This window comes from Sinocyclocheilus rhinocerous, unplaced genomic scaffold (genome assembly GCF_001515625.1).
Source record: "Sinocyclocheilus rhinocerous isolate Xijiao unplaced genomic scaffold, SAMN03320098_v1.1 scaffold2277, whole genome shotgun sequence".
NCBI classification, from domain to species: domain Eukaryota; kingdom Metazoa; phylum Chordata; class Actinopteri; order Cypriniformes; family Cyprinidae; genus Sinocyclocheilus; species Sinocyclocheilus rhinocerous.
In genome coordinates this window covers 468,038-482,321 of record NW_015642816.1, presented here as the reverse complement: position 1 = coordinate 482,321, position 14,284 = coordinate 468,038, and the positions used below count along the sequence as shown (strand labels likewise).

Below are 14,284 nucleotides of genomic sequence, written 5' to 3'. Positions count from 1 at the left end.
ATAGACAAATGTTTGAAAAACAGCTGGTGACTCTGGTGAGATAGAATTTGCAAGATAATGTATATATAGCAATAATAAATGTATGCGTGTTTTATTAATTTCTCCAGTACCGATAGCAGAACCGTTAACGTCAGAGCTTATCGATACTCCGGTCTTTCATAATTTAGCCCCGGGACCGATTAAATACCGGGTTTCGGTACCCATCCCTAGCAGCGACCATCTGGTGCCTTCTAAAAACCCCTTAATTTGGCCAAATTCTAATGCTACATGTATCCTTTGCAAAGAAGGCAATCCCACAATCCATTGTGACCAGCTCAGAAAAGAAGTGCAAATTATTATTATTATTATCATTATTATTTTTTTTTTATGGATATCAAAGTATCATGTTGTTAACATTGCAACATGCTGACAGCAAAACGTATTTAGATTTTTTTGTAATGTCATGTGCCTTTGTCATTTTCTTTTTTATTTCTATTTATTTATTTGTTTGTTTGCTTGATTGTTTGTTTATTTATTTTCAGTTATAGTTTTTGAAATTTTAGTAGTTCAACTTAAACTTATTTTGGTAACACTTTAGTTTAGGGACCAATTCTCACTATTAACTAGTTTTTTATTAGCATGCATATTACTGGCATATTGGCTGTTTATTAGTGCTTATAAAGCACATATTAATGCCTTATTCTGCATGACCGTATTTTAAATCCCTTAATCGACCTAAACTTAACAACTATGTTACTAACTATTACTAAGCAGCAAATTAGGAGTTTATTGAGGCAAATGTCATAGTTAATGGTTTGTTGATAGCGAGAATTGGTCCCCAAACTAAAGTGTGACCTTTCACTTAGTTGCCAAGGCAACATTTCTAATTATCTTTTAAGGTCCCCCCCCTTCTAATAACTATATTTTATTTCAGCTTTATTTCAATGAACAGTTTTTGTTATAGTTTTAGTTTGCAATAACAGTGCTGAGATCACCTATAGGATGCTGTCTTAGGAGCAGCAGTGTAGGTGGGTAGTAGAAAGCAAGGCAGTTCTCTAGGTTTTGGAACAGAGCCGCAGTGTCAGTGAAGATTTGTTGTTGAATTGATGTAGTGATGCGAGCCTGGTTCTGATGGATGAGTGGAGGTACATTAGTACATGTGGCTATTCTGATGAGTCAGTTTTTGGGAAGCTTATCCTTATGTTTGTGCTTGTCTTCCAGAACCTGATAGTTGCCATTAATCCTCAGTTTTGCCCTTGTCTTCCCGTCGTAAATTTTCATTTTTTTCAATTGCTCGAATATGCAAACTCAACATCTGGTTGGCATATGTGCGTTTTTGTGTGTGTATGTGTTTGTTTTGGCGCTGAATATTCATATATGAAAACCTGTGGTTGTAAAAATTCTCCGAAACCATTACATTTTCATAAATGGTAATTTTAGGAACATTTGGTACCGCTGTGTAATACGGTCTTGTAATGCCATATAAACAAAATGTGAAACTGTGAATGATAGTCTTTCACAGAAGAAGTTTTGCTGCAGGATATTCATAGTATTCATCATCATTCTCATGCAATATGTATTGTAACTGCACTTAATGGAAAGACAATGGTTATATGCATGATTAATGTTGCATGTTACTAGTCACTAGTTTTAAAATATTCATATATTGCTAATCTAATTGTAAAAGGTTGAAAATAAGGGAATAATAATAAAGAAATAATAATAATAGTACTAAAGGGTATTTATGAATATGTATATAGCCTAAGGTTTACACACAACAGTAATTTGTATCCATTTCTCACAAATTTCCAGTAGTAACTTTTATATTTATTCATTTAAAGACTATTAAACCTACGAGAGTAATAGCACTGTCATACTGGCCATATTGTTGGGAAACGTTGAAGGGTGTTATGGGTATGGAGGGGCTGTTTTTAACTCTATGTTTATCTTCACCAGATGCACAATCGTTCTGTTGCGTTCGAGCCAGCCGTCCTGAACAACAACAGGCAACAGACTAAATAATATATAAGGATATTGCCCTGATATATAATTTACCACTGGCTTGTGGTCAGCGTTTAGCTCTGGGTTTTTCACGCTGTGGGTTTGACATGGGGAAGGTAGAGGGCTTGTGTGGAGGTGCATTTTTGTGGTTAAGGGAAAGTCGAAGCATTGGGTTTGGTGGGGGCTGATGAAGCTGGAATTATAACTCTGCTCTTTTGGCTCTGTCACAAAGAACCGCAGGTGCATCTGCTTTGTGAGAGGTGCGAAAGGCAAACACGTCTTACAGCAGAAGAGTTGTTAGCGTTTTGGTATGATCCTGTCTATGTGCCAATGAAACATGTGTAAATCAATTTTATTTGTAGAACTGTATGTAGAAATTTAGAAAAAAAAATGAGTTTAGCAATAATTAGCATTTTTTACATTATGTGTAATAATAAAGCAATTAAACTAATAAAACAAACAATTAAACAAAAACAAATAATTAACAATAACAATTAAACTACTAAGTCAATATAATTATATAACAATATATTGTATTGTAAAAATTATAATAAAACTGTGTGTGTATAACAATATTAATAAAATGATAATAAATTGTTCATATAAATTATTTATTTATTAATCTAATTGTTTAATGTTGTTTATGATATATGTAAATGTGACCTGTGCTGGCAAAATGAGTCACAATGAGCAATTTTTCAAAAATTAGTTATTTTCATTTTCACATTCTCCATTAAAAGACCTTCAGAATGATGTATGATTTGTTGGATTCGGACGAAAAATGACTGAGCAACACCTGTTTGAAGTCTTCAAGTCTTAAACAAGTCATTAGTGCTTTTTGCCCAAATTAGTGTCTCAGCATTAATTACCATATCAAATGTATAGTAATTCATATCAGGAAGGCAGGTAGAATATGTTTGACATAGTTCAATATGTCGGACAAACAAAAGAAGTGAGGAATATTTAACAGCAGCGGTCATGGTGATGATGAGGTGAGCACCAGTGAAGTGATCGCGGCTGCGCATTTCGTTTCTCATGCCCGCTCCGTGTGTCTGCTGGGCGGCGATCAAACGGACAGGGCAGCGCTTGTCACGAGCGGAGATCGCTACTAGATGAATCATGTAATTGAGTCGAGTCGCAAGTCATCAAATTTGGGACTCGAGTCCGAGTCAAGTCTCGAGTCAAGTGACTCGAGTCCACACCCCTGGTCGATAGAGTCAATTTTGAGCAAAATCGAGTTAAAGTTTTCTGAAGGTTCCAAAGCAAATCCCCTGCAACGTTGCATCTTTTCCTCCACTTCTTTTCTTAATAATAATATAGCTATTTTTATATAGAACAAATATAAGAAAAAAAAACAAATAGTGCATTACCTTTATCATTTTACATCTAAACAAAAAACGAAATAATCAAATGTAAAAATCCCTTTACTGTGTTTATTACAAATAAATTGATTATTAAAACTACAAAAAGCAGTTAAATCAAGAGCAGCGAGTGATTCACTCTTTTCTTTTATCGTTAGATTAACATTAACGAGTCGGCCTATATTAAGACCTACTGTAATGCACAGATCTAATATAATGTTACACATCAGATGCTTTTCCCCAACAGTTCCCCAAACGTTCACCTAAGACATAACAGACTATGTTTGCGTGAATACTTAAATACTGTAACTCTGTGTATGTGTATATTTATCGAGATCGCACGCAGTCGGAAACGCCTTTATGCACACGCTTCGGATGACAGTCAGTGCGAGAAACGAGCGGAGAAAAGGTACTCCTCTCAGAAAACGTACAAATACAGGTAGTTAAACACAGAGGTCTGATATTCAGTATCGGTATCACTCCGATACTGGCATTTTCTGCTAGATCGGGGTATCGGTCAGACGAGACCGATCCAAATCCGATATTGTGCATATACTATCGTGTTATTGCTAAGCCCCAAGGAAGGCACACAAACATTATAAAGCACCATAGAGTTTCTGTGCACTATATTTTAAGTCTTCTGAAGCTATTCCATAGTTTAATGTGAGGTTGAATATTTAAGGTGAATATTTAAGTCGTTAAATTCAGGTTCTCGTAAACTATTCTCTCCGCTGCAGCTGTCAGTCATCCTCCATTCATCATTTAAAAACTGTGCTTCACGTTCGGTTACGACAGTCAAGATGGTGAAAATCTCTCCAAGTCAAAATGATTCACTGTTCCTAGTATTATACTTGATCTGTAGATAAATAGCAATGGTTTTGCATAAAATGACTTTATCTTGCTGGAGTTTAGTGCTGTTTCTAAATCATGTTACTTTCTACCGGGTGTTTGTTGGATCATAGCACTGGTGTAGAGAGCACTATGAATCATTCTTCATCCGCACAGGAACTGAAATTTAAAACTGTTCAAAGAAAAGACTCTATTGCACAGATATAATACACTACGCATCAATATATTTGTGTTCTGAACTTTTCTATGCGGAGCGCTGTGCGCTGTGACTCCGTGTTGCTTCAAGCGCATCATTCTGCGCACGGGATGCGCATAAGCGCATTGTGCCACTCTGTATTGGAGCCTTTCATATCATAATACTTTTGCGCATTGAAAGATTATTAATAGCCTTTCTTGTTCTGTCCTATCTATCATATGTTGCTGCCTCATTACTGTGCTATACTTAAAAAAGAAATGTCTTTTAATTTTATGGTATATATATTTATATATAAATATATTTATTTGTTTTCATGAATGTACTTTACGACAATACAAAGAGCAATGTGTAAGGTTTTAACAGATTTAGTCCTACACCTACTTTACTTTTATTTGTTCCCCACTAAATAATGTTTAGATTTTATAAAATGATTGTGCACATGATTTTTGTAGAGTAACTTTTGCTTCTGAATTATCCACTAACCTAGTTTATAATAGTATTTTATCATAGATTATGATTATATCTTTTTTCATTTGTTATTTTTTTTTATAATGAAGTTGTCTATATTTAGTAGATGGTGTTTAACACACAAAAGAGTGATGATCAGGTCAACATACAATGAGGTAAAGAAATTCTACAAACGAAAAAAATAAAAAAATAAATAAACAAAACCTGCACTGGTATCAGATCGATATCGGTATCGTCCGATACTCAGAATTTCTGGTATCGGATTGGGATCGGTTCTTAAAAAATGGTATCGTGCCACCTCTAATTAAACATCTAAAATCATTATTTGGAGCATTGGGATGGCTAGAAAAGGGCATTTTTGTGAAAACCTCAAAATCGACTAAAGTCGACATTTTTCACTTTTGTTTTGCCTGTATCTCAAAATTAGCCCGTGCGCATTCCCACTCATTTTGCCAGCACGGGTCACATATGATATATATATATATATATTTTTTTTTTTTCATTGAATGATGTTTATACCATTGTTTGAAGCAACCGCATGCCGTATTTTTAGATGAAAATAAACAAGCTGAAAACACTCTAACTGAAAAAAAAACTTTTATTGGTTTTCTATAGTATTAAGCCTCAACTTTACTATACATTGGATTGGTTTCTTCTTTAAATAAAAAAAAGGAAAAAATATGCATTGTATTATAATGTTATACTAAAACTAAAATTAAAACCCATAAGATAAGCTGTAGAAAGAAAATAAAGACACATCTTAAGCACACAGAATAACATAAGTGGACTTTGAAAGATGAATTGCCACTTTGAACGATTACGTAATTATGGCATCTGTAATCATAATCATGATTAGAAATTTGATTGAGCATCCCTAATATATATATGACGAAAACCTGAATTTGTAGTAATTTTAACTATCAAATACATTGAATCAGTCAATTACTGTATTAAAACAAACACAACAAACAGCGAGTATGTTATTGTTTATAAAGCTTTTATTCAAGAGTCACATTTAAGTATTTTGATATATCATTGGAACACAAAATCTTATGGTGGTGACAAATTTGGCATTTCTTTCACAAAACCCATAGATTTGGTATAATAATGAGAAAATTAAATTGAAGGTGATAATTGTGCTAAATACATTCCATTATTAATTCCTCGTGATATTTAAAATTGAAAATATTTTTATTTTTAAACCTAATAGCAGTTACCCTTGCTGGACCTGTTTTGTCCCATGTCTCAAGAATGACAATATATATTATTACACTTTTTTGGTTTGTTTAATTAGTATATATATATATTTTTTTTTTTTACTGTACATTGAAATTATGGTCTTATATTAAGTGGTTTTACTTAATGTTGACAGTATATTTGGCAAAACGGTACAGATTTATACAGTTGTTTACCAATACCAACATTAAAAAAAATAACATTAGTATTGACCAACATTTATCCCTGAAACAACCACTTCACACTGTGCCTGGCCTACAGAAAAGAACATTTATGTTTAATCTATCTAATGGCACTTTTCCACTGCGTGGTACGACTCGGCACGGTTCGGCTCGGCACGGTTTGCATTTCCACTGCAGTTCAGTACCGCTTTAGAGTGGGCGGGATTATTCACATGTTGTTATAGTTGCGCTGCCTCTACTACCACGACTCCTAAAAAAAAAACGTTTTCATTCCGCGTCGCCCCATCAAGCTCTCGCTGGATCCACTCCTCTGCTATCAACGAGAGGAACGTCTGTTCTTCCTCAACAGACAACAAAACTTTTTGGTTGTTAAAAAAAGGTGCGCTCGTTCAAAACAGTTGCGTTCGATCCTTCGCTGGCTGGGCTGATTTAAATCTAGCGGTTCTTTTGTGTTTGTGTCGCAAGTTCAGTGATGCAGGTAGTGACGATTCTCTCCGGCCAATCCGTGATCAGCAGAGTTTACACGTCACGTTTTGGTAACGGTACGGTTCGCTTGGAACCCCAACCGAGGTGGTACTAAAAAAAGTACCAGGTACCAGGTACTGTACCCAGTGGAAAACCCCCCAAAAGTGAACCGTACCGAGCCGTACCGTGCCGTACCATGCAGTGGAAAAGCGCCATAATAGTGTGTTGGTCTGTACAATACTATACAATGATTTATAGCTTGTCTTTGTTGAATAATGCAGAACATAAAGAGCTTTAAAAAAGAATTGCATTTTAAATCGCAATCGCAATATTGGTAAAAAAAAAATCGCAATTAGATTATTTTCCAAAATCGTTCGGCCCTAGTTCACACTATCCAAACACAGTTTAAATAATAATACAACCTTTAAGTGGTTTTAAGGTCAGTGGCCTTTATCAGACCAGCAGAAAAACACATGACTCTAGGAAATGCTTGATGATAACACGCAGAAGCTCTTTACTGAATGTGAAAGGAGCTGCACCTCACTGCTGAATTTGACAGCCTCTTGAGAGTGGAGAACATGGAGGCCATCCAGATAACAAACTACGTCAAATAAGAGAATAATCACTCTTACAGGATTTATTGCACATACTGTGAGATTAAAGTCGCAACTCGCATTATGAGACTTTTAAGGGATTATTAGCCAGTGTTTCAGATCAATAGTTAGCGAAAAACATTGTGGATCGGTGCAGCCCTGCTATAAAGTAGCATAAAAAGTGATGGGTAACGACTCCAGCCTGTGGTTTTGAGAAGCCAAACGCTTCAGACATTTTCAGATGCAGTGAGGAAAATTCCTATGTTCCCAATTACCAAGATGTAGCGTCTGGACCAATCAAACACACAATTTTTCATTTGATTACTGCAGATTTATGCTACAGGCTCTGTGTAGAGTTGTACAGTAAGAAAGTAATTTCCCTTAACCAGGAAATTAACGTTCTTAGAATTGACAGACAGTTGACCCTGAGAGGTCAGCTAAATATCTACAGCGGATCTAAATATTTATAATTAATTATAACTAGTTATGATTAATTATTCATATTTCCCCATGAGCTGATTCGCTACAAAGAGATGTCAGATAATAATGATGGTTAAACCAAATGGAAATAAAAATCCAGCATGTTTTCACTGGTCTGTAGGTTGTAGACTTACTTTTCCTCTCTGAAAACTGATTTACTGTGGAGGATTGATAATTATATGTGTCGTTTTGACTGAAATATGCGTCTCTTGATTATACTACACATAATCTACTACAATCAGGCTACTCAGTTATGGGTTACAACTGCCAGGAATGCTGACAAACTCCTGAGTGTTTCTCTGAGCAGTGCCTCTATACGTGGAGAAATGCACATCTAGATGCTCAAGGAGTCTTTCATGCAGCGTGCCTGTTACTGATAATGATAAAGGACAAACCTAGGGCTTAACTACCTAAGGGTTAAATGTGTGCTAATTATTGAACGTCATTGTTGTTGTCACAGTCATGGATTTCTTTCTGTCGTCCTTTGATTCAGTTCACCTGTGTTTGATTAGTTATCTTCCTCACCTGTCTGTCCCTCGTTATCTCACCCTACTGAAGTTCCCCTTTCAGTTCAGTTAGCTGCCGGTTATTAGTTGTGTATGCTGCTTGTGTTACCCTGTGTTTTGTATGAATCTTCATCATCTTGGATTACTTTTAAATGTTATTTGGATTACCTTGGTCTTCGTGCGCCTCCCTTCACAAGAGTGTGACAGAATAACCGGCCAAACAAAAAGTGAAGCGGTGTGTTTCCCTTTGTTTTTGTTTTGTTTTTGAAAGTCTTTTATTTTTTTGTTATGGATCACCCCAACTTCCTCCTCCTCCTGCTGGAACAGGAGGAACTTTCCCTCGAGGACCATAGCAGTCTATTCCTTGACATTTCCCACAGAACCAGCTAGCCGGACGACGCGCTCTGCTCGTTCTACATTGCGAGCCTCAACACCACGTGCAGAGCGCAGTTGTCCGGGGGAGGTCCTTGAGAGAGCTTCACTGCGTTTGTGGAGTGGGTGCTGGTGAGCAACGGATCCCCGTTCACCGTTGGCCACGTTGATGAGGAACTCACCAGCCCCAATCCGAACCCAGAGCCCAGCCAACCATCACCCCGCTGTGCAGAGCGTTTGCTAGAGCCCACCACAGACGGAGAGCCAAAGCCCGCCGCGACTGACGAGCCATCGCCAGAGAAGGCGACAGAGCTGAGGATCGCCCCGGAGCTAGAGCCCCACCGATCGTCTGACCAGGTGCGAGAGCCGTCAACAACGCACTTGACGGTGGATGTAACAGTGGAGAGTGAGGGCACGGAGGAAAGCCCCGCCCACTGTACCACCGCTGAGGGTGAACTGAGGCAGGACTCAGGGTATTTAATTGACTTTTATTCTGAACTACCCTGTCTTCCGTCATCATTTGAAAACTCTGTCTGTCCTGTTACGGCCAAGGAGGCAGTTTTCGAACTGACTATCTGCCCTGAACTATCTGTCTGTCCTGTCTCGACCATGGAGGTCGTTCCCCTATCCATAGCACTCCCGGTGCTGGAAGTCGCACTTTGGTGTGTGTGGGCTGCATATACCATCCCAAAAACCCCTAACTGTCATGAATTCCCACCCACCCTCCCTTCAGCTTCACCTCTTCATCAGTCCTCACCACTGCCTCCGCTGTCCCCTGTCAGCCCCTCCGCTCACCCTCAGCCTACCATCGGTGATGTGGGTTTGCTCTGCCAGTCTCCATCAGCGTCATAGCTGGAGGATCCCTTGTCTTCGCCTCTAGCCTCCAAGGCCCGGACTCCGCCTTGGCCTGTCGACCTAGCGGCTCCACCGTGGCTACTAGCTCCCTTCTCTCTGCCGTAGTCCACCAGCTCTGCCGGGCTCCCTCGTCCCTCCGGCTCCGCCTTGGTCAGTTATTGACCCGCCATCACCTCAGGACTCCACTCCTCCGGCTGCGCCTCGTCGATCCGTCCCACCAGCTCCATTGGGCTCCTCCCTCCCTCCAGCTCCACCTTGGTCCTCTGTCGCTTTGGCTCCACCGCGACCTTCCGGATCCCCGCCTACGCCTCGGTCGCCTGAGCCATCTGCTCCGCCTGGCCCTCCGGATCCTCCCGTCGCCCTGGCTAGTCGGCTCTCCGTCTCCGCCCCGGGCTCCTCTCCCACCTACTCCGCCACTGCCGGTCGGCCCCCTGGAGTCATCAGCCATTCCTCCACCATGGCTCCTCCCTCCATCGGCTCCCTCCCTCCGTCTGATCTGTCCTGGCTCCTCATGTCTCCATCCTGGCTCCTCCCTCCATCTGATCCGGCATGGTTCCTCCCTCCGTCATCCTCCCTCCGTCATCGTCACCTTGGTCATCCACTTGCCTGCCTTCCTGCCTGCCTTTCGCCATCCCCTGTTACCATCCCAACTCCGCTCCTTTGTCCTCCTCCTTAGTCCCCTCCGTCCCACCATTTTTGTTTTTGTTACAGCGCAAAGTCACGCCTGGCCGGAGGGGGGAGTACTGTCACAGTCATGGACTTCTTTTGTGTTTTCATTTAGTTTCTGTCGTCCTTTGATTAGTTCATTCAGTTCACCTGTGTTTGATTAGTTGTCATCCTCACCTGTCTGTCCCTCATAATCTCACCCTACTTAAGTTCCCATTTCAGTTCAGTTAGCTGCCAGTTATTAGTTTTGTATGCTGCTTGTGTTACCCTGTGTTTTGTATGAATCTTCATCATCTTGGATTACTATTAAATGTTATTTGGATTACCTTCGTCTTTGTGTGCCTCCCTTCACAAGAGTGTGACAGTTGCGCAGTTTAAAAATTACATTATTTTCTATACAAAAATATCAAAAGCTGCCCTTTGTTTTGATTATGTGTAAATCACCACACATTGTGGTTTTAGCACATTACTTCTCCAAACTGACAGCAGTTGATGCGTCATTATGTGTGAGTCATTGAGACAATGTGATTTCATTGACAAATTTATGTTCTGTCTGAAGCTAAATATGGGAAGGTGATGCTCTGAAGTAAAAATAAGCATTGAAGTGAACATTGAGCAACAGTGTGTACTGTAACTGTATTTTAATTCTTACACCAAACATTTCTGCTTTAAATTTCAGCATCGTTATTTAGTATGCGTGTGTTTTGTTTATTTTTTTCTTTTCTGATGAGTAATATTTCTGTCATTAAAGATCTTTTTCACTGTAATGTTTTTGGCAGAATGGAGCTATGCCAATGACATTTTACATGTTTATAAGATGGATAAATGCCACATTAAAGACACAAAATACCTTAAATTTAAAGCCAGCTGTAAAGTATTTGCTTCAGATTTACATTTACTCACTTAAAAAAAAAAAAAAATCCTCTAATAAAAAGCTTGAAAAACTTCCAGCATTATAGAGCACATATCGGTAACACTTTACAATAAGGTCCAATTAAGTAACATTAGTTAATGCATTAATGAGCAACAATGAGCACTACAGTTGTTACAGCATTTGTTAATCTTTGTTTTTGTAGTTAATAAAAATACAACTGTTCATTATTTGTGCATGTTAGCTCCATTAAGTAATATTAATAGATAAAACTTTTGATTATAATGCATTAGAAAATGTTGAAATTAACATTAATGTTAATAAATGGTTTAGAATAATTTTTCATCGTTAGTTCATGTTGACTAATGTAATATATAATGTTAATTAATGGAACCTAATTATAAAGTGTTACCCAATTTAAAAAAGTCATTAATTAAATTGCATTAATTAATTAATTTATAATTGTTATTGTTTTCTAATGCCACATAGTGTTGAAATTTGAGGTTTGCGTATTTAAAAAAAAGAGGAAGAAGAACTGGACTTGTGATTCAGTTATTTAATGTTCATAACTTTCACTTTCATTATATCACTTACATTTGGCAATACTTTTCCGCCAATAATGAACTCTCCCGAGTCTTGTGAGGTTTAGTGACTTAGGGTCTTGGATTATGAAGATGTTTCCTGCATTTACTTGGCTTTTCATCAGGCTTTAGAAGCATCCGTTTCTCATAAAATGATGCCTGCTAGCCAAATTCCAGCCGCACGTACAGTGGGCATACAAAACAATCACCCCCTTTAAAATAATCACATTTTGTTAGGGTTAGGTTTTTTTTTATGTTTTATCCAGCTGTATTTACTCAGTGCATCTTATAACATCCAAGTGAAAGATATAACTCCAACATGTCAGAAAAGAGAGCCCAGACTATAACCCCACTGAAAATCTGTCTTGAAGACGGCAGTCCACAAACGCTCACCATCAAACTGAAATGAACTTGAGCAGTTCTGCAAAGAAGAGTGGGAAATATTGCAGTCTAGATGTGCAAAGTTAGTAGAGACAGATACTTATCCCAACAGACTAAAAGCTGTAATTAAAGCAAAAGGTGGTTCAACAAAATACTGACACAAGGGGGTGATCCTTTTTCCAACTCAGTGATTTTGTTTTATTTTTTATTTATTTTCCTGACATGTTGGTGTTATATATTTCACTTCTGTTAATAGAATGTCTAAAGTGGACTACCGAAATAAAGTGTTACCTGATTCTTTTCTATACCCACTGTATGACAGATGTATCCTGTCAGTTACAGGATTTGTTTAAAATGTTTACAGTTTGTTGATACAAGGCTCCCCTAACCATATTTCAGATAGCAGACCTTTTTCATTTGACGTCATACCCCAGAATGTCCTCAACAGTTATTGAATGTGGATGGACTTGCAAACCTTCCCAGACTTCAGCAGTGCTGTTAAAATCATTCATGGGAACACCGATTTGTGGAGATGTTGATTCTCTGTGCTGTGTGTACGGAAATATCCAACGGTCACGCACGTATTCCCATGGTGTCTTGTTTGCCTATATCCAAATTAGAGCAGTGAATTATGTTGTTTCACAACCTGGCTGGTTGCTAAGCAGGTGGACCGTTTACACAGAATGATACTCATTAACTCTTTAAATGGGACTTCCCCTTGAGTTACTCTTGTTTTATTCTCCCTTACAGATGCCCGGTTTAGTGTCATGCCTTGGCGATCTAATAGTCACTGGAATCATCATCCTCTTCTCTGACCACGTCCAGTCAGAGATATGGACCAATGAAGGTACGATCTGTTTTTATTTGGGCCAAAGTGCTTCAGGATAGCTGGCCATGTTAGCAATGTTGTTGTTGCTAGTATTTGGATTTGTGTTTCAGCATATGGAACTTGTCAAAGTCTCTGTAGCATGTCTTTGTTTAGACAAAGCAGGATGAAAATATTCAATGCGACTACACCAGATAGCCAAAAGGTTTAGCATGCACAAGGTTCATTTTAATCCATACCAGGAAAAAAAAAGTATCTCATCAAGTTTTCAAGTCGCATACAGGGCCCTATCATACACCCGGTGCAATGCAGCGCGACACAAGTGTTTTTTGCTAGTTTCAGCCCGACGCAGTTATCATTTTAATGTCCTGCGCCACGTTGTTTAAATAGCAAACGAATTTGCACCCATTTGTGCGCCAATGGGCGTACTTGGTCTGAATACGAGGTGTGTTCAGGCGCATTGTTGGCACGTTGCTATTTTGAGGCAACTGAAATAGACTGCACTTTTGACCAACTGAGACCTGGTCTAAAGTCAATGGCGCATTTTTTTTTTGTTAATTAAAGAGCACATTAATAATATGCACCTATAGGCAGGTGAACAATGTGTGTACACTCTGCTTATTACACACACAGGGATGCGCAGCAGCACACAAACATGCCATATATTAAAAATGAAAGGATTACAATGTAAAAAATGATTATTTTGCCCCGTAAATGGTTCCTTTCCTCTCTGGAGGAAAGTCTTTGCTCCGTTCTGTCTTTGCTCTTGCAAATTCCGCCATGTAAATAGCAAATCCGCCATGGCGCGAGCGCAACTGGCTTTTAAAGGGAATGGGAGATGAGACTGTGATTGGTTTATGGCACGTTACACCCAAAACACACCCATGACTCATTAAGAGAATAGGGACAACCCTTTTGGACCATGTGCCCGGCGCGCCGACCGTTTTTCCTATCGTTAAGCTAGCAAAAGTGGATTCGGACACGCCCTAAGTGCACTTGCGCCGTGCGCTTTAGATCATGCGCTTTGATCGTTAAAATATGGCCCTAAGTGTTTTCAAGCATTTTTACATTTGTGACCTGTGCTGGCAAAATGAGTCACAATGAGCGATTTTTCAAAAATGAGTTATTTCATTTTCACATTCTCCATTAAAAGACCTTAAGAATAATGTATGATTTGTTGGATTTGGACGAAAAATTACTGCGCTACACCTGTTTGAAGTCGATAGAGTCAGCAAAGTCAATTTTGAGAAAAATCGAGTTAAAGTTTTCTGAAGGTTCCAAAGCAAAATCACCTGCAACGTTACATCTTTTCCTGCACTTCTTTTCTTAATAATAATTGCTATATTAATAATCACAATATAGCTATTTTTATATAGAACAAATATAAGAAAAAAAAACAAATAGTGCATTACCTTT

At 38.6% G+C, this 14,284-nt stretch overlaps 1 protein-coding gene across 3 annotated transcripts in view; it reads left to right on the top strand.

The window, feature by feature from the left end:
• LOC107756541 (ciliary neurotrophic factor receptor subunit alpha-like) overlaps positions 1–14,284 on the top strand; it is a 48,387-nt gene that overhangs the window by 13,704 nt on the left and 20,399 nt on the right. For all 3 annotated transcript variants that reach the window (XM_016573703.1, XM_016573701.1, XM_016573702.1), the window contains exon 2: positions 12,793–12,889. In XM_016573703.1, the coding sequence (XP_016429189.1) occupies positions 12,793–12,889 (97 nt within the window). The remainder of the gene's footprint in view (positions 1–12,792; positions 12,890–14,284) is intronic.